The sequence below is a fragment of the Pollicipes pollicipes genome, unplaced genomic scaffold, assembly GCF_011947565.3.
Source record: "Pollicipes pollicipes isolate AB1234 unplaced genomic scaffold, Ppol_2.1 Scaffold_4295;HRSCAF=5057_pilon_pilon_pilon, whole genome shotgun sequence".
In the NCBI taxonomy this organism is placed as follows: Eukaryota; Metazoa; Arthropoda; class Thecostraca; order Pollicipedomorpha; family Pollicipedidae; genus Pollicipes; species Pollicipes pollicipes.
In genome coordinates, this window is record NW_023596461.1 from 39,074,785 (window position 1) to 39,094,813 (window position 20,029).

The following is a 20,029-nucleotide window of genomic DNA, read 5'->3' on the forward strand; positions in this document are numbered from 1 at the left end:
CACAGCACATGCAACATCTTTTCTCAGATTGCTCAGGTGCATTTTGTGTTTCAGAACGGGAGGGAGACTAGGCGCAGCATACGCCCGGCGAGGGGAGCTGACGGCAGCCTGCCTCAAAATCCCACCACTTCACACTCCAATTGGGCCGAGATTCGGGATCAGACCAAAGCTGTCGTCATCAGCAAAGGCCACTTGGCTAGGAAATCACGCGTTTCCAAACATCCTGTAGACGAACAAAAGCACGCCACATGTTTCCCGGAAACCGACCCCGCCATTTTGTAATCAACTGCTAATCAGGCGGGGTCTGCGTGTGGGACGTGTTCGACTCGCGAAGCGCACGTTTGTCTCGCCAGAAAAGGTCTGCTAAAATATGCCCGCGACGCTTGCGTAACGAGGTTAACAGCGGCACAATGACCATCAGACACGGTGGGCGACTTTGGTGTGGCGGTGGCACCCGCAGCGTGTCGGGGGCTGCCGCCGGTCACCTGCCGCACCCACTGCCCAATGTCAAGGTCACGCGAGCGTGCGGGCGGGCCAGGATAAAACCGGGGCACGGAGCCTGCCCAAGCACCAGTCAACAGGCTAGAACTCGCCAGACCACAGTCATGAAGGTGAGTGTTCGCCGTTCTCAGTAGCATCGTCCGCTCTCGCTGCGGTCCAGCTGAGAAAGTCGACATGTCGCGGATGTGGACTACATGTGAGCTCGCAGTGTACGTTCATATTCACATATTTGGCATCCATAAGTGAACACCATTCAAATAATCATCGACTCTTATTTCAAATCACTGGCCAAGCTAGAGCATGCATTTCGTCAAAGAACCCTGTATTGACCACGGCGTGAAACTCGAAGAATCACAGAGCCGCATGTTCGGCTGGCAGGTGTTCATCGCCGCCGCTCTCCTGGCCGTTGCCGCCGCCGCTCCCGCCAACAGCTACGCCCCGAAGCCGGCGTACTCTAATGGCCCGAGCTACCACCAGTCGTCCTACAAGGAGCCGGACCACTACCACACACCCTATCAGTTCGAGTACGCCGTCAACGACCACTATTCGGGTAGCGTCTTCTCTCAGAGCGAGAACAGCGACGCCAAGAATGTCAACGGCTACTACTCGGTCAACCTGCCCGACGGCCGTACCCAGCACGTCAAGTACGTCGCTGACCACGACGGCTACGGAGGTTACAACGCCGAGGTGACCTACAGTGGTGAGCCCCATTACGGCAAGCCCGCCGGCTCTTATGCTCCGGCTCCGGCCTACAAGTCTGCTCGCTCTTATGCTCCTGCTCCGGCCTACAAGCCGAGGTACTAGATGTGCCTCTTTGACTCAGTTTACAGTTTCTTACAGTTAACAGTTCCTTCTGTATTCAAGCCGATGTCGTGGTTCCCCTGTCCTCCAAACAGCAATATTTATTTATGAGAGGAGAGTGCAGAATATATAACACCCGGACTGGTTGCATGATTTTGCACCAAAATCACCGCCGCAACAGCTGTTGCAGCGTGAACCTCCAACGTGGTCAGGGCTCGGGGGCACGCGCTGAACCATGCCTCCCTGCCCACACCCTGCGAGCGCGACGTCACAGTCACGGCTGCCCTCGGTTCGGTGGTCGAGTTCCCGGCTCTCAGCCCAGTGGACGTCGGCATGGGACCCACACCACTCCGGTCCTGACACGGCAACGACATTGGACCAGCTGACACACTCAGCGTGGTTTAAATGCACCCATTAACCATGAAGAGACTCTTCAATATGAAAAAGGTCTCGTTGGGCGTTTAGTACAGTTTGAAATGCAATATATTTAGCGCATGATGGCACATTAGGCACAAGCGCGCGCATCCAGGTCATATTGGCACAACAGGCATTTAGTAGTTCCCATTGTACGCGTTTGAAATAAACTTAGCCTCACCGTATGCACTCCCATAGGTACTGCATATGATACGCGGTTTCCGTTTGGCTATCGATTTGGACAAGCATGAAGGAACAGGTAAAATGGAAGCGCAGCCGCACTACGTACAGGGCGAAAGAGGGGAGGGAGGAGAAAAACGAATGACACAGGGACGAGAAGTATGTGATGTGAGTCCGTGGGAGCAACAGAGTGTGGTGCTCATCAGCCAGTACCGGTGTGGCTCTCAACATACCGTATCTTTGATGGCATAATAAGAAAACAGTACTGTCAAGAACGGAACGGCTGATAAACAATAATTTCGCGAACGTATCGTCATTCGTCACTATCAACATGATCAGTTTTGTTTCAGTTTGATATTGGTGCTGCCTTTAATACTACATATGATTCACGCGTCTGCCTTGGGCCTTCACCTTTGTCGCTGATAGCAAATGGAAAAGATGAAAACGGCATTGTTGACTGGGGTATTGAATAAGTTGAAGGGGAGATTCCTCCTTTTCGCACTTTCCACTTGCGGTGCGTCCGATTTGATCGAAATACCAGTTTTCTTGAAACCCTTCTGAAAAGTTCAGAATTTCGATCTGAAGTGGCCGTTCCGGCGGGAGAAATCTCTTGGACCCCCTGCTTATCATTTTGAAAGTAATACTCTTCCCTTGCTTTGCCTTTTCCACCGTGTAAGTCCTCTAAAATTGCAAAATACTAGTTGGTCAGGACGCTGTGCCATAAATTATGCGAAAGCTTGAAACTACAAAAACGAGATAATTATCATGCAAATTCAACGAAACATTGCACTGTGCCTTTGAGTTCTCCCCATGACGCTAGTACAATGGCTGTCTTCGAAGCACACTTTGACTTTGGGAGACAGACATACCACACGGTCTATAGCGACGCACTGGTCCAAACTTCAACCCATGCGATTCACGGTCAAATAGCCGCACGCTATATCGATCACAAAGGTTAGTTGGTACTGAAGCCATTCATACCAGTAGAGGTCACACTTTTTAGCCCGTAGGCCCGCAATGGGCGGGTTAGAACAATTATGTTCAAGGTCTATGGTCGTGATCTATGGTCAGGTTTGGTCATGGTCTACAGTCTATGGACCCTTGGGCTGAAAATGTTTAGTGGCTGATAGCATTGACGGGAATTTCGACATTTCAAGATACTGAAGCAAACATGAGACATGATGAAATAAGCTCACGAATAATCACCGGCATACTTTTAAGTGGAAAAAACTGCTCTAGACAACACGATTTCTTTGATCAGTCAATATGCTCCTCAATGCGTCATTGTTTGATTGCGTCATGGTACCTTACACAACATTGATCAGGAGCCAACTTACGTCCGCTATACCTGGAAGCCGTGCTCACGAACGGCGGATATGAACGACTCGACAAATATTTTGCTTTGCCTTGATCACCGCAAGGCCAATGGAATGGCAGGATTTAAATGACGTTATTTTGGCGTCATGGCTGCCTGCGTGACCTGAAGAAGTCTACCCTGAGGTAGCCTGCACATCTTCGCGGGCGTGTGGCTCCGAAACTAGAATGGTTTAGGTCTTCCGTAGAGCGGAGCTGTGAACCGCACCGAATGACCTTCAACATGGCTATTTCAGCTCAAAACCCCATACAAATGTGGAACATCCCTTTAACTCTCAATTGGATGCAACTGCAGTGCTCGACGTTTGTCCAGACGGTGGTAACTCGTGATTATGAAGTCGATCCAGCACATTCGTTCAGAGGGGATCTGGAAAGGGCCAGCAGAGGATCTTGGGGGCCTAAATTCAAAAGGATAAGTTTTCACAAACTCTTCAGGTGTCCTTCAATTTTGCTCTGTAGGCTGCTCTAACTCTCGCGTTGATTGTTGGGTTTTATAACGCGAACGGGTCGTGGAGTTTGGGAGTGGATTTGGTGCGAGCCCCTGCCATTCTCAAACTAAAAATGATAGGGCCTCGCAGAAAAAAATACAGTGGTTTGGCTTCCGCAAGATCTCTCGATTGGTCAAATGTTTTGTGCTGTGTGGGTCAGAGTTGACTCCTATATGCCTGGTGAAAGTTATGGGCTATTTCAGCTTAATATGCCAATATATACGAAATATGCAACATTGTGGCATAAATCATACACAGCCGTGTTCCTTACTTAGTTTGGACAATTAGTATCTAGTCTTATGTGTTTTAAACGAGTATTGAAGACGCAGGGTTCCGTAAGGCAAAGGTCATTTTGTCAAAAACCGGCATGGGCGCCATCCGCATTTTGTTGGGCAGAGCCACAACTTCTACTGGGCCAACCCTGCTCACATGTGCCTGGCAGGGCGCAGCCCTCATTTTGGTGGGTAAACCCCCATCCTAGGCTTGGCCCAATTACATACAGACATGCTCGATGTGGATCAGCGCGCGTTAGGACCGGTGGAGGAACATGGGCCGAGCCCAGTTAAACGCAGCTACGCCAGTGCTTCAGCACAATGTAACGGTTTTCTGATTTGCTTATCGATCACGTTCAGTGCGACTGGTGCGCCCTACCCACTGCGCCGTGCGCTCGGTAGGGCGCATGGTGCGGTCGGCGCAGCGGCGGACTGCAGCGACGATATGCTAGTCTGAACAGCGGCAGGTCCGTGCCGTGCATCGACGGCTGGTGCATCGTTCTGAGAGATGTGAGAGGAATAACGCAGGGACCAGGCGAGCGGCGGGACGCTCTCTAAAACATAGGTATAATAGTAATGTTTTCTATAAAACGGATCAGCAAGGTTGCTCGCATTTGTAACACGAGGCATGCGTCAAGCAAATAATGGTTGGTCGCTGTGTTATACATACGCCAGTGAATACGTAAATTTGTAACGCGCAGGTGCCATTCGACAAAACAACGGAATCTTTTGTATTGTATTGACTGTAGTGGTATACGAATGGCCATAACCCAACCTAATGACGGTAGCGGCCATTGGGTTGAGATCTGGTCTTCCCTTACCTCTCGAGCGGTTTTACAGAATAGAAAATAGCGTGACAGCGGTGTAAGCAAGTAAATTGATAAGATACTGATAGAAGATAGGAAGATAAGGCAGGGATCACCAGGGAAGCCAATGACGGCCGTTTCCTCAATTTGGTTTTAAGATCCGGCGCCGGCGATCCCCGTGGGTATTGCCATGGTGCAGGCACGTGGCCAGAATCTCTTTCAGGCGAGCCAAACACCGAATTTGTTCAGACCCAACTGCCCACGTATGGAACTGCTCAATATCCAGTGCAAACCTCTTCAGGAAGCTCTTCAGAACTCGTCTCAGCAAGTGGCCATGGCCCCTGGCACCCCCTTGGCCACGTCCCTGCTATGGTGACCTGACATATACATGGCTATTGTGGCACGGACAACCGGCCGAGTTGCCTCTCACATGTGCGGGTTTTGAGCGGATTCTCCTGGGCGGGCGCCGCTCGGACTTGGATCCGGTTTTGATTTACGTTTCTCATCCAAAGGCCAGTCAAAATCCAAGCTTTCCCTGGGCTGTGCCCAAAACCCAGCTTTGACACAGCATAAGCTCAGCCCGCTTGGGTCCCGATCAGAATTGCTGGCTGGGAAGACCCTCGCGAAGAGGACGAGACAGCGCGAGGGCGCCGACCGTCCGCGTGGGTTCCTTGTTCGGCCTCGTGACTCCAGGTGTCTTCCACGGGACGCTGCACACGTCGCGACCCTCAGTTCGTCCTGTCTCCACACCAGTCGGCGGCTCACCATCCCCTCCCCGTCCTCTGCGGTCCAGTCTCCACGTCAGCCGGCGACTTCCCCTGCGCTCGTTGGGATACTGGCGGTCGCCCCTGGAGCCCACTGCCCGCGTCGGCGGAGGTGCGCGACCCACGGCGTGGCCAGCACGCTGAAGCGCCTCCCGCGCCAGCACGGCAACACAGACGCCGGGACGACTTTACACTTGGTCGTTATGGACACCTCAGTATTTTGATGGAAGGCTGCTGCATTGATCTGATACCGGAGACGACGGCAATTAAGTAGACACAACCGTAACGAAGAAATATCACAACAGGCCGGGCGCAGCACGCGCGATCCCAACATTCCGACACTTCACAGCGGCAGTCAGGCCACACAGCACCAGCCGCCAATGACAGTCCACCTCTGACGTCACATTCCAGCCGCCAGCTGCACTAGCCAATAGTGCTACCACCCGTGGTCTCTAACGACCTCCGCGGCAACGCTCTTGGTGGCGCTACTCACCAAGGGCGGCTGGAGGCGTCCAAAGGCCAGTTTTGGTTTGCCGGCGAAGTATTTCCTCAGGTGACGTGACGTCACAGGAAGCCAGTTTACTCACAAATACCCGCAAACCCAAGGTGTCTGACCTGTCTTGAGGCCACTACCTGCCATGGCAAAAGCAGCTATCCCAGATAAACAATTGTGAACAAACAGCCGGTCTCAAGTGAAGTCGAGTTGACCGAGGTCGTGGTCAGCCGCGTCGCGCCAAGCCACCACGATGCCGTAGTGCTGCAGCAGCTGCAGTAGCACGTCCAGCTCGTCCAGCAGCTCGAGTCGCTCCATGCGGGCCACGTCGGCGGCCGGCAGCAGCCGGAGCACGTCGTCCATGCGCCAGACACGTGCGCCGTCCCAGCCCGTGTCGGTGAATCTGGTGGGGCGCACAGCCGCCGGGTCAGCCGCGGCCGGCCGCGTACGCGCAAACTTCCGACACGGCATCGTACGTATATGCTACCGGTATATCCAGGGTTATATGACCATTGCTAGTGCAAATGTCACCGGCTGTTTGTACCCCACGCCCAAACAAGCGCATGCGCACAAATTCCACACATTCACCTAGGACACGGCAGGGAACAGAGTCTCGATGGCCCGTCGCTGGCCAAATTGGGCCACTGACCCCTCACCCAGAATCTTATCTACAAGGAACAGCCTTGTGAGCGAAAACTGCCGGAGTCAAAGTATACAGTGACTACAGTGTTAGTCACCCCATATTACCTTTCTTCAATCCCAAACATCGAAGTGACTGGTGGGGACCGGGCTCTAACGTACTTCATCTCCTAACCAATTTCTGCTTGGTACAGTCCTGTTTCTCACCCCTGCGTATACAGATCGTGGCCGGCCAGGCGCCGTCCGCCGGCCGTTTCCCACCGGCCGAGTGGCGGGTCGGCGCTGCCGGGTCCGCTCCACCCGCCCGGCGCTCACCTCTGGATCTGGGTGTCGTCCGAGTTGCAGGCGTCGATGCCGGCCAGGTCGCAGCCCCGTCCACGCACGTTTTTCACCAGGATCTGGCCGAACCGATCGTCGACGCCCACCTGGCCGACGGCTCAGGAGTTAGCTCAGGGGCAGCGCAGGTTGGTCAGCACATGCCGCGCCGCGCCTCGGCAGCCGTGGCGACAGGCGATGAGTCACTCGGACCTTACCACCCATCGCCACTCAGACGGCACTCTCCAGCAGCTGCGGCGACAGACTCACCACGTATCTTCACGCAACTCGTGTGCACATCTCAATGACCAGCCAAAAAAAACCTAGCGCCATCGAATGTAACATCGTGCTCCGACAGTCCGACTGGGCAAGTTTCGCCCGCATATCACCGGACAGATCAGCTAACCGGCGGCCGCCATCGACGCCGAGCACCAAACGTTCAGTCCCACTGGCAGCGGTCCCGCCGGAGCGTCGGCAGCGGTCCCACCGGGCCACAGGAGCGCCGGCAGCGAGCCCGCCGGAGCGTCGGCAGCGGTCCCGCCGGAGCGCCGGCAGCGGTCCCGCCAGAGCGCAGGCAGCGGGCCCACCGGAGCGCCGGCAGCGGTCCCGCCAGAGCGCAGGCAGCGGGCCCACCGGAGCGCCGGCAGCGGTCCTGCCGGAGCGCCGGCAGCGGGCCCGCCGGAGCGTCGGCAGCTGTCCTGCCGGAGCGCCGGCAGCGGGCCCGCCGGAGCGCCGGCAGCGGGCCCGCCGGAGCGCGGGCTCCGCGCCCGGTCCAGCCGCGGCCCCGCTCCACTCACCATCTCGTAGTTGACGAACAGCGCTGTGGCGAGTGTGGCGGCCAGGTGGGCGAGCAGCTGGCGGGCGGCTGTCGGCTCCAGGTAGACCAGCACGCACTCGGCAAGCACGACGGTCGGCCGGTCGGGCCGCAGCGCGCATTGCGACAGTACGTCCCGCACGTCGGCCAACCGCGCCAGGTCCACCGGCATCAGGTGGTAGTCGTCCGCGTGCAGGCCGCTCCGGCTGATGCGCACCTCGCCATCTGCGGAGGAAGCGGGGCGCGATGTTGGGGCACGCACGGCGGCCACAAACGCTCCCGCCGACCACGCGCGCCCACCGTGGCCAGTGTCTTAGCACCACGCTGGGTACGACGTTACAGTCTCGGCAAGCGTTAGGCACCTGCTGATGGGATCACACCACATCTCGACAATTCACCGGCGAGTGAGAGGCGCAGCGCAAGGCATGTGTGGTTGGTGTGAGAACCCATGCATGGCAAGTCAACTGACAGCGACATTTCGCTGGCCAGCTCGGCGTAGCCAGATCACGTGCCGCAGCCTTTCTATGTACCAAACGACCATATATTTAAGAGAGCAAAAGGCAAGTAATGTTCCCCAAGTCAATCGCCAGTGCAAAAGAACATGCGTCCGCACACATACCCAAACACGCGCACCCACACACACTCATGCGAAGTACAGTCACAAATCATGGAACACTCACACTCAGACTCAAAAGCATACTCGCTCAGAACAGCCATGAGCTACACCCACCCTCGCTCTGGAAGGCCGACAACAGACCCTTCTGGCGCTGTATGTACATCAGTTTGCGGGTCGTCACCATCGGGAAGTCGAGCTCCACGTAGTTGCTGAAGCGGACGCCGGCGCTCTTCAGCCGCCAGTAGAGCGTGTCGAAGCCAGCGCCCAGCGATAGCACCTGTGACTGATCGCCACAGCGCGCCAGGAACGCCTCCGTCAGGCGCTGCACGGCCTGTGTGCGCGCGTAGTAGCCGCGGTGTATCTCAGGCGCCTTCCGCTCGAAGCTCCTCACGAAGTAGGGGATGAACGGGTCGTCCCAGTAGCCCTGCGCGACGGCACTGCGCTTGCAGGCGCTGGCGTCGTCGTTGGTCATGATGACGCCCTCCTGTCCCATGCTGCTCTCAGGCTGGAGGGCCAGGGTGAAGACGTGCAAGAGCTCACTGAGGGGCGACTGGAAGAGCACCACAGCAGCTGTCAGCTAGACAGGCAGGTGCTGGCCAATGATGCCTGTGGCTTGTGGTGCAGCCAGGGCAGCTACCAAAAACCCAGCAGGTGTCTACCCAGGCAGAGAGTATTGCTGTGTGTTCCTCAAACTGTCATGACAGATAGCTGGCAGCTCTAATTGTGCTCTGAACTGTGCTTTGTGGCCTTTTCCACCAAGTGGGTTACTTAAAGACCTCCCTCTCTCTCTCCCTCTTCCTCTTCCTTTTCCTTTTCCTTTTCCTCTCCCACTCCCTCTTCCTCCCCCTCCCACAGCACATGCTGTGGTGATTAGCCAATTCAAATTGCAATCCTTATTGACAGCAATTCTTGTGCAAAAACTAATTTGCATCAAAAATGTCATCTGACTGCCAAGTAAACCATTTACAAGGTGCAAACAGCAAAGTATTTGTTCAGCTAGGCAACTTACTGTCAAGTTATTAAGATACTTTAAGTGTTACAAATGTTTGTCAGAGACAGAGTGCAGATGCAAAGGGCAAGATGGGAAAGTTTCTTTGTGATGAAATGGGAGAGGGTGAATATCTTGCTAAACCACAGATGAAAACATTCTTTTGTGGTGCACAGTGAGCAGAAGTACTTGGTGCACACCGTCACTAATGCATGGCTGCAGGATGACTGAATTCACCTGTCTAGTGCTGCCTGTCTAGTATGATCATCCAGCCTACAAGAGAATTCGTCCAATGCACTAATCACTTCAGTGATCTGGATGCTGGATGGCAAAAAACGCATCTTATGCTGAGCCATAGCAACATCAACATCACAGCAACAACTTCAGCATGCATGCGTTGCAAACTCAAGTACTCAGAGATTGGTTCACAATAAGTACCAATCTGAGTGCACACTGCATAGAATTAATGTTTTAGGAAGTTGTAATGTTTCATTAGTAATTTCAAGTAAAAAGGTATTATGGAAGCAGCATTCAATCAACAAAAAAATAAGCACAATTGGGCCTGGATGGAGCACACAAGCATGTGGCTCAGCCCTCCTACATTGCTGGCATCCAACCAGGGAACAATTTTTTTTCAAACTGGCCTGGACATGCTGTGCAAATCTGTCCCAAAGCATGCTTCCCCAACTACTTTATGCCAAATTTTCCATAAATCTTCACATACAATGATATTTTGAGGAATATGTGTGCATCTTTGCTTCAAATTTGCACAGTAATATTCTGATTCCCTTCAATATTGGCCCTACATGCACAGAAATGAGTGGCACGAAGCATGCACTTACACTCCACACATTGATCTGCACAGGACATGTGCTGAAATTTGGGCGGAATTTTCTACTGTGCCTCAAATTTCATGCAGTTCGTGCTTTTGCAGAGTCCATTAGCATGCTGGTAGTGTAGTAGTTCACATGTCTGTGTTAACCACTACATGTCTGGGAAACCAGGGGTATGGGGTTTGATTCCCTGCAGTACCCACCCTTCCTGCCAGGGCGAGAGGCAGGCAACACCATATAGCCTCAGCAGCTGAGTGCACCATAAAACCCAAATGACACACGCAGCATTCATTACCAGCATTCTAGTTTTATATGCTGTACGCGTGCGCTCTTAGTTGTGCTTTAACGTAATTTGATGTTTTTTTCAAGGCAACCAAAAAGTGAAATGGCACGGTAACGTCGTGCGCGACCGGCACTCACCCGCGCACAATCCCCCGTCTGTCGTACAAGGCTGTCTGAATACCCCAGAGTCGTTTCTGGTTACAGGGCCTTGAAGTCATATAAGAACGTTATCATATTTGTTCTAGGGCCTTGGTTATCATAGGCCCTCGATAAGCGTCACCCCGGCTTGCCGACTTCCCGCACAGCGGCTTTCTGCACTTACGACGCGCTGGTGACATAACACGGCGCGGCTCCAAATACGGTAGTATAGTATCGGTGACTTGTGTTCTTTATTAATTTGACGTCAGTCGCATCCGGTTCCCTCTGGTCACTGGACGCGATCGTTATGTCAGGCCCACGTCAGGCCAAGCAAGGTGAGAAAGGTCAGCCGGCATGGACAGCCAGTAAATGGTTACACTGATTGTTCCGACCAAGGTCGTGTATGGGCTTCGAGGCCAAAATCGCCCTCGATTGGTGAGTGCTGCGTGCACAAACTTTTGGCCGGTCAGTTCTCCGGGCGTGCTCAGGTGTTACTAAGCCCCGAGAAGGACGTCATGAGTTCGGATTGCAGTCATCACATGACAAAAACGTCCAGACCGACTGGAGTGGCAGATTTCACGGCGAGTCCGCCCGATGCAGGTACTCCGCATGTCCTCCTTACCGCCTTTCCCGTGCCTCCGCCCGGCCCGGCCGGCCCAGCCGGTTGCCGCGGGCGGTCCTCGGTCACAGAAGCGGACTCAGGTTCCAGGTTGCCACATGGAGAAACCCGCCCCAATTTCGCCGGAATGGCAGGCGGCTGGCGCACGGCTCTGGAGACGGCCTTTCAGTTCTTGACCGGAGAAGGTAACGTGCCCCCAATGGAGTGTATCGAAACGAGATCAAAAGTGACGAAACACGCGAGCCCATTTGTGCCTTAGAACGTCCATACTTTTGCAGCAGTGATCATTGAAATAAATCGCATAAAACAGTTTTGGGCCTGCGCACAAGCAGCCTTAGAAGCGAGGACAGCGATGGCAGAGTTTGCAGACTCCGTAAAACTGAACGGCGCTGGCCGCTGCAGATAGCGTCAGGCGGTGCCGCTGGGCGTGAGAAGAACCGTCGTGAAAATATGTTTCTGAAAGTCTAAATGATGTAAAAGTATGAATAGAATGAAGACAATTGTACCCCATCGAAATGAAATAGGTAATATCATGCAATTTATTCTCTTCGGGGGGACCATTCACCGTCAGAGGCCCTCTGTCAACTCTGTGCCTCAACCCTTGCCAAGGCTCTAGCTGCCCCAGGTTCTGGGAGCATCTGGGAAGAGCACTCGCGCGCAGGCGTGCCGGTTAGCAGTTTCCTTGGAGCGTGACCACACTCCGTCGTTCTTCCCAATCATGAGAGTGGTTCGAGAATCGCTTCGGAGATAAAGCCACCAGGCACCGACTCGACGTGGAGCGGCCGGTTCATTCCCACGACCTGCCACCCCTCGAATTCCTTGCGTGGGGGTACCTGTAGGAACATGCCGGTGATGGCGGCTGATAACCGCTAGGTATTAAAGCACCAATAGAATGTAAGATTGCAGAGACGCCTCTCGCTCAGCGCGTGACAAATTTCACTAAGTGGACTCACGTGTCCTTGAGCCGTCGGGGCAAACATTTTGGGCATGTAAGAAGACAGTTCTAAAGCAACGTAATGTGTGTTATCGCTATAGAATTTGGTAGGGCAAATACACAGAGCATTGAACACACTGCGTGAAAATCTGACCGTCTTCAATCAATGAGTAAAGCATCTATGGTTAAAGTTATTTGCGTTCGGAACACCCAGTATCCATCATTCGCAATGCTGTGTTTATCCAGAATTGGTGACCTAAGTGACCATTTACCAAGTAAATTTATGTGTGGATTAATTAGTTATCCAGATTTTCTTTCCTACGATACGTGTGTGCAACGCATAATGATCTGCACGACACAAAAAATAGCTTATCACCTCAGCGGATTGACCTATTTCGACAGCGTTTTTTTTATATCTTCGGCTAGCTACGTGCACATAAATGGCAAATTTAGTTTATTTACACGCTACCCCTACCCAGATATTTCTTATAGTCTCATTTCCTTGCTTATTCAACAGTTAATGTTTTTGAAAGCAATGACAAGATGCACTGTATCACAGTTTTTTTCCTGTGCTGTCATTTCCAGCCCAGGTCAAAGGAATAGATGGTGATAAAGAAGATGATGCCGGCGTCTGCCCTGCCCGTCCACTCACATCCGCCTCTCGAATTCTGATATTATAATATTTACCTGCATCAATTCAGTGTTATAGTTGCTTGCTCGCTCCCTCCATTAAATTGATGCCACGATAACGTGACGGCCAGCGTAATAGCGGTACGGTTTAATGTAGGACACCATAGCGTGACGGCTAGCGTAATACCGGCACGGCTTAATGTACGACACGATAGCGTGACGGCTAGCGTAATACCGGTACGGCTTAATGTGCGACACGATGGCGTGATGGCTAGCGTAATAGCGGTACGGCTTGATGTACGACACGATAGCGTGGCGGCTAGCATAATAGCGGTGCGGCTTAATGTACGACACTATAGTGTGACGTCTACCGTAATAACGGTACGGTTTAATGTACGACACGATAGCGTGACGGCTAGCGTAATACCGGTGCGGCTTAATGTACGACACGATAGCGTAACGGCTAGCGTAATACCGGTACGGCTTAATGTATGACACGATAGCGTGACGGCTAGCATAATAGCGGTATGGCTTAATGTATGACACGATAGCGTGACGGCTAGCGTAATACCGGTACAGCTTGATGTACAACGATGCAAAGAACACATGTACATTGATGTGACTTTGCTCATAATCGGCTGCCAGTCATGGACCAGTTAATGAGTGGATGCGTAATCTGAGCTGGTTAACCATCACGACCGGACGTTGCAGAGAGCTGGAAGGGTTAGAAGTGTTGATGCAATCGCATCCCCATCTTCTCGTAATATTTCAACGGCCCTTGTTATTCAGACAAAAACGGGCCACAACAGCAGTCAGCAGGACACTCGAAGTAAACGTGACGGTGAGAAGCGAAAACATGTGGCGGGGTCATTGCAGTTATAGCGCCGCGTTACTGAATGAGTTACCTCCACCTGTGGTAAATAATGGACCTGAATTCAACGACCATCCGCTCATGATCAGTCTTGATATAAAATGAATGTTGGCACTTAAAAACTTCCGTCATTTCCAGCACTCTCATATTCGGCGCTGGCTTTCGTGATCGTGAAAGCGAACGGCACGGGTCTGAGGATTTATTTACATTACAATATGTTGATAGCACATGCTTTCCACTATCGTCCTAAATATATAGCCAAATGTGGTCAAAATATGCATAGGAAGATCAGCATTGTACGACACAAAGAGTTACATGCAAAATGATATATATATATATATATATATATATATATATATATATATATATATATATATATGGATGTTTGATATTTGAGTCTCGCACCAGGTCACGCGTTAACGTCGATACTAGATAGTTCAATAACTTAAGTCATCCTTTCGCCCAAATTTCAAATAAAATGTCCAACATCTGGTGAGGAAAAATGGGGTGGGGTGTCGGATAGTTTTCTGCTTTTCGCCAACGCGGAAATCGAGCCCGCGTTGATTTATCAATGACATATTTGAAATAAGCTAAAATATGGAAAAAGACACCATTACAACTTTTAACTCCATTTTAGCAATGCGGTTTCTACAAACTTAATAGCTCCAATACCTTATTCCTACCATCTGCATCCTGAAGACCTGGGAAGATACCTAACAACTCACTACGTTATATTTTGTGCTTTCATATCATGCCTGGGTGACTCACCTTGTCTTTCTCTATTGCAGCTCTTTTGCTGCCAGCTGACATTATAGCGTCTAATTGCCACATTCCGCCTCATTCACAGACTAGCACCCCCTTCCAGCCATAAAGCGTCCCTCAGCCCGTCCACCCCGCCCACTCATCTCTCGCAGGCTTCCCCCGATCCAGCCTCCCCGTCTGTAGGGTAACTCAGCGCGCCCTCGGTTGAGATATTTGCCGCGTCCTCTTAAGTGACAATCACGCTGTGATATAGCTTGCCTCTCATCTCAGTATGCTAGATGCCCCAGGGAGTCTAACATTCCCACCGCGGTGATAGGCCGGCGACGCCATACAACCTCGGGAGCTGAATGCATCGTATAGCTCGAATGACACGCACACACATCTCAGCACAGGCAGACTCCACGATGGTAGTGTCATCTACACCATTCAAGCGTCTGGCCGGCGTGGTATAGAGGACACTACCATCTATATAGCTCCCAACCATCCCCAAATGCATGCATGCACTTGAACGAACAATAATAGCGTGACATGGTCTCCCTGAAATGCAAGCAGACGTGATGTTGATCGTCCGAGACGGCGCTGAATCTCGTGCTGTGAGCCAGTTATGTCTTGCTGCGCACTTCTCACCACGCATAGTGTAATTTGGTGTTAAAACATCAAATAAATTTCCTTTGCCGCGCAAGAAGAAATCACTGGCGAACATCTATTCTCCTTAGATCCCCGTAAGAAGCTCTGGACAGAAACACAACAGCCTGTGGCCAAGAGCTCCAAACTCTGGACAGCAACACGACAGCTTGTGGCCCTAAGTTCCAAGCCACACAGACGCACATTGACCGCGTGCATGAGATCCGCTGGCGTATTTGTTACCACGTCACTTTCCGGAGACGCTTGCGGTGATGAGATGCGGGATGTGCTGCTGCCCACCCGGACCTGGGACCGAGCCTACATGAGGTCAGCGGTGCCCCACCCCCGCCCCCCGAGCCGAGCCCATCAGACACCAGGCTGGGAAGCCAGGCGGCTGCTTATGCGGTCACCTTGGGACTAAAGGCTCAGAGTCTCTCGCGTGGACGTCTTAGAAGAGTGCCTGCTTCGAGTGAAAGAGTGTTTGCACATGAAGTCTGTTCGGATTCTCATTAATATGTTGTTTTATTACACCTCACGTGATCGACATCTAGACATCTTTAGACTTGCGTTACGTTGGCATAGCACAACCATCAATGTCTTTCATTGGGCATCAAACGCTGCTCAATAGCTCCCTGGGCACAATGCTATAGATGCACGCCCCGGTGCTGCCGGGGGATGGGTTTCATGGGCAGACGGATCTCATGCAGGTGGGGGATGGTGCTATCCACCATCTGGGCCGCGACACAGCCTTCCTTGAGGACGATCACGGCCTTCAGCTCCTCTGCTGTGGAAGATTTGCCGACATACGTCCAAGCCATGCGGTGGCCCCACGTGAAGAAATCGCTTGGACTGAGACCCGGTGAGTCAGAAACTCACGGGATGCCCGTCTTTAGGCTGGTGTGGCGGAAAATGAGCTTGCCGCAAGGCTGGTGCACCCTCGACAGTGTACAGCGTTGCACCATCTTGTTGCAGCCATTCCTGATAACCGTTGGGACCAGGCCGCGTTTTAGGCCGAGCTCTGTCCAGAAGGGCTCCAGCGCAGCGTCGATGTAACGCTCATGGCTTATGGCGACGATCGTCCTTGTACATCTGTGAAGGTAACGGAACTGTTCGCTTCGATCGGGGGCGTGTAAAAAACTGCACTGAAAGAAGCTGAAGGCCGCGGTCGTCTGTGGCGCCAACCGTGTGACAGCCGAAATGGCTGAGTACACTGTAAGCCACCTGCGTGAGGTCTGCCAGCCGATCTTTCTACAACGCCTGGGCGTGCATCTAGAACATCTTTATCAGTTGTTTGAATACGGCTTTATGGTCGATGGTCCACGTCGTTGATATTATGTTAAACTAACCCAGGGAAAGTCAAATGGTATTTCGATGATGACCATGTGATCCTTAACAGGAGTGGGGGTGCACTACATTTGCCGACATCCTGCATTCATGCATCATACCAATTCCATGGAAAGATCGCCGCGCGCATAATGGGATGTCGCGGCCCGGTTAGTGGGTGGTCCGTGCCCATGACTCGTGCCGAGCTGTGGAATGCCAGTCTGGAGACCGCTCAGTGTTCGAACTTACCGTTGCAGCTGACACGAGAGAACGCGATGCTGACAAACGACGGGGAAGCCCACCCTGGATCAGGCATGGGGCGTGACGTGCGTCGTGACGCGGAGGAAGGCTGTCGAGCTCAGCACGAGACATCTGCCGTATGGCGCGAATTGAGGACGTCGTTTGGTAGTGATGTACGATACCTGACTTTAAGGAAGAAGATGATTGATATTACGCATATTACGCTGTCGCGTTCAGCATGGGTGCTTCCCATGCTTCGAGACATTGAACCGATGTCATTTAAGAACGCAGGCTGTGGACGGCCTACTCAGCCAATGGAAACGTGGTCCATGTCACGCCATGGCGCTGACATACAGATTGAAGACGTGTTGCCGGATCTTGACAGGTATCTGTGCAAGGGCGCAACCTAGCTTCTTCAGGATGTGGGGAAGGGGAAGGGCGGTGCTCGTTTAGCACGCATCACGCCAATTCCAACCTTCTTCGGGAGCCATCAGCGAAGAAAAACGATAAATTGTCCCGGTTGCCTGCGCCGCTGGCTTTGAGGAACAGTACGTCAAATCGAACAAATGGTGCTTAACACTAAACTGTTGTTTGATCATGGTAACAGGAGCAAATAATTTACGGTCTCTTGCTGTGTGCGCGGGTGGTAATTGAAAGCGCTGTAAATATGACCGCTCTGAGGCCCCCAGTTAAAATATATGCAAGCATATATTCATGTACCTGAGAGTACTCAAGACGAAATTTAAGACTTGGATGAGAGGCTTCTGCACGCCCAGCCTCATGATTTATTCTGCTGCCCGTAAAATAGTGCGGGCCATGCGTCACATCTTTGTGTTGTATGTCCTTTGTCGCAACATTGTGGAATATGTCATTTTCGCATCATTTCCGGTATGATGCCCGCTTCGTATGACGCCGCTGCGTCGGGCTGTCATATTTTGTCATCATGTCCTTTATCATGTCCCCTTTATACGAGGCTCCAGAAGTGTAGCTTTAGAGTTGCGTTAGAGTTGAGTTGTTGCTGTGATGTCCAGCTGTCTTGTGTCGACCCACTGGGATGGCACATATAGGGGAGCTATACATCTGCCAGAGACCGTATTTTATCATGTTTGCCTACCGTGCCCCAGCAAATGGGCGCGGCTTTTTGCGCTCATCACGATACGAGCTAGGGTGCCTCTAGTGATCTGTTGGTGCACAGGGGTGTTAGGGCTTCAATTTCCGGTTCATTTGAGTAGGTTCCATCTTCCGCTCTCCAACGTTCAGATAAAATTGGGCCAAAGTAGGAGGGAAATGTGCTTGCTGCCGTATTTTGAGAGCAGACCTCGTCATTTTTCACTGCAGTATCCCCCCAATCTGTTTTGCGAAACGAAACCTCTACCGGCGTGGTCCAAGATCGTTCACCACTCTCAGGGCCCAGTTCCCTGCTGTCGATGAACTCGCTCTGATGTACTGCCCGTACGCTATAAATCCGTAAGGAACAGGAAAACGCCAAAAGATGTCTTGACTCACTGGAGAAGCGGTAGTCTAGAAGCCGACTGCACTCTCCTCAGCAGACAAGGTTACACGTCTTCGGTCGATCGGCACCACGTTCTCTGCGAAAAGCGACACAAATCACTGCACACCGCTCCATCATCACTTGCGTTTGCCTTTGCCCCGGTTCGTCTTCTCAGATTCTGTCATCTCCATGTGACGGCTCGCTGGCGGTAGCATTTACCTATGTTGTGTAAAAGTTTCAGGGTAAGCGTTCCCAGGAAAGTTGGTCACGTAGTCGAAGCATCACGGTGTCACTCCATTTTTGTTTTTGTCATCGACGTTAAACTAGTGTTCAAACCATGCCGTGATGCTGGAACGCAGCGTTTCCTCTCTTGTAGAAGAGGGTAGAACGGTGAGTATTGTGTTGCAGCGCTTTATGACGTAAGTAGATACATCACCAAGCGGTACAATGAAATGTTTATTTTTAAAAACTTTGTGCTTTGCCGCTTATTTGAGTTAAAGAGTGATTGAAAACTAATCCTACACATACGTAATCCTGCTCAATTAAAGTGCAGTTCAAACGGGTAGTTGGCCACATTATTCATGTCAACATTCGTTGACAGCAGAGAAAGAGAATTAAACACGTCACGATGAATCTATATTACAGGCGTAATTACAACAGAACGCGGCACAAAAATAGACGTGGCAGCAGACAACTTTGTGGTTAAGGGCTTCCAGAAGCCTGTGCGTCGTGACATCACTTGGGGGACAAACAAAATGTTTTGCTGGGGCTGTTTGTGACTAGCTGAAGGACATCCGACTTCAACGTAATTTGCATGTAAATTGCGGCCAGGAATGCGGAAAAAAATTATTTATTACACATAGCGTTGACCAAATGCGATGCGACAGTGTCAGGTACTTTATGCGATTGGCCGCGACGTTTTAGGATGATGATCTTCTTTGACAGTTTGCTCATTTTCTCGATGAGCACGAGATCTACTTTGTAGAAGGTGTTCGAGGCAGTCAAATCTCTAGGACGTGTCCCAATGATCCGAGAAAAAGCATATCTTTTTGATTCTGCTCTCAATTTCTGCCCTTTAGTCAGTGCTAGTTTTGCAAAAGGCGTCGTGTCACGGCCTTTACTCGAAAGCTTCAGTAGCCAGCTGGCCCCTTTAAAAACTCGCCCAGGAGAAAGTTTTCTTTTCAGCTGAGGGATCGCCCCCCCCCCCGCACCCCACCCCACCCCGACCCAACTTTGGGAAAAAAGTGGGCTAAATCTTGGGAAAACATGTTTGCTGGCATATTTACGGAGTAGGTTACGCAACTTTGCACTGTTTAATCCCCAGACTCATTTTAAAAAACGACACCCTTAAAGCCCACTGTTATGTGCAATTGGGTTGTCCCACCGAAACCCTTTTGAAACGCTATGGGAGTGTCTTACCTTTTATTGTGGACATACATATGGAAACACAGGGGGTTTGCTCTGGGTGGGCCGCCACTCCGGCTAAGGTGAGGTGGTTCGCTATGCGAGATTTAGAGAGTTGAGCCACTGCACTGGTCCTAACGATGCCGGCATCTGTCCATGAGCTCCGGTAGCAAAACCCCGACGAACGAGCGAGGTCGGCGGCTGCGCTGGCGCTGGTGGAGCCGGCCGCTCTTTCCCATCGCTGTTGACCAAGCCTAGCGCACCAAAAATAGATGCTACCACTGTTTGGGATGTTCTCGGTCACATTGGCTCACAGGCCTTGGCCTCACACGATCTGTCTGTCTCATGGGTCCAAACACAGACAATTTCCCTGACTTTATCTTAAGAAGTGTCCGCCCGGGCAGCTCAGTTC

General features: G+C 51.9%; 2 protein-coding genes across 2 annotated transcripts; one reads left to right on the forward strand and one right to left on the reverse strand.

Moving 5' to 3' along the window:
* The first annotated feature begins 554 nt into the window (after positions 1-554).
* On the forward strand, positions 555-2,534 carry LOC119097034 (cuticle protein 19). Its single transcript, XM_037220054.1, has 2 exons — positions 555-611; positions 880-2,534. The coding sequence occupies exons 1-2, from the start codon at positions 606-608 to the stop codon at positions 1,303-1,305; spliced, it is 432 nt and encodes a 143-aa protein (XP_037075949.1). The 5' UTR covers positions 555-605; the 3' UTR covers positions 1,306-2,534.
* A 2,032-nt stretch (positions 2,535-4,566) lies between these two features.
* LOC119097145 (leucine carboxyl methyltransferase 1) lies at positions 4,567-10,874 on the reverse strand. Its single transcript, XM_037220206.1, has 5 exons — positions 10,719-10,874; positions 8,592-9,027; positions 7,845-8,086; positions 7,048-7,157; positions 4,567-6,496 (listed from the first exon to the last, which is right to left on the reverse strand). The coding sequence occupies exons 2-5, from the start codon at positions 8,968-8,970 to the stop codon at positions 6,289-6,291; spliced, it is 939 nt and encodes a 312-aa protein (XP_037076101.1). The 5' UTR covers positions 8,971-9,027; positions 10,719-10,874; the 3' UTR covers positions 4,567-6,288.
* Between the last annotated feature and the right edge of the window lie 9,155 nt (positions 10,875-20,029).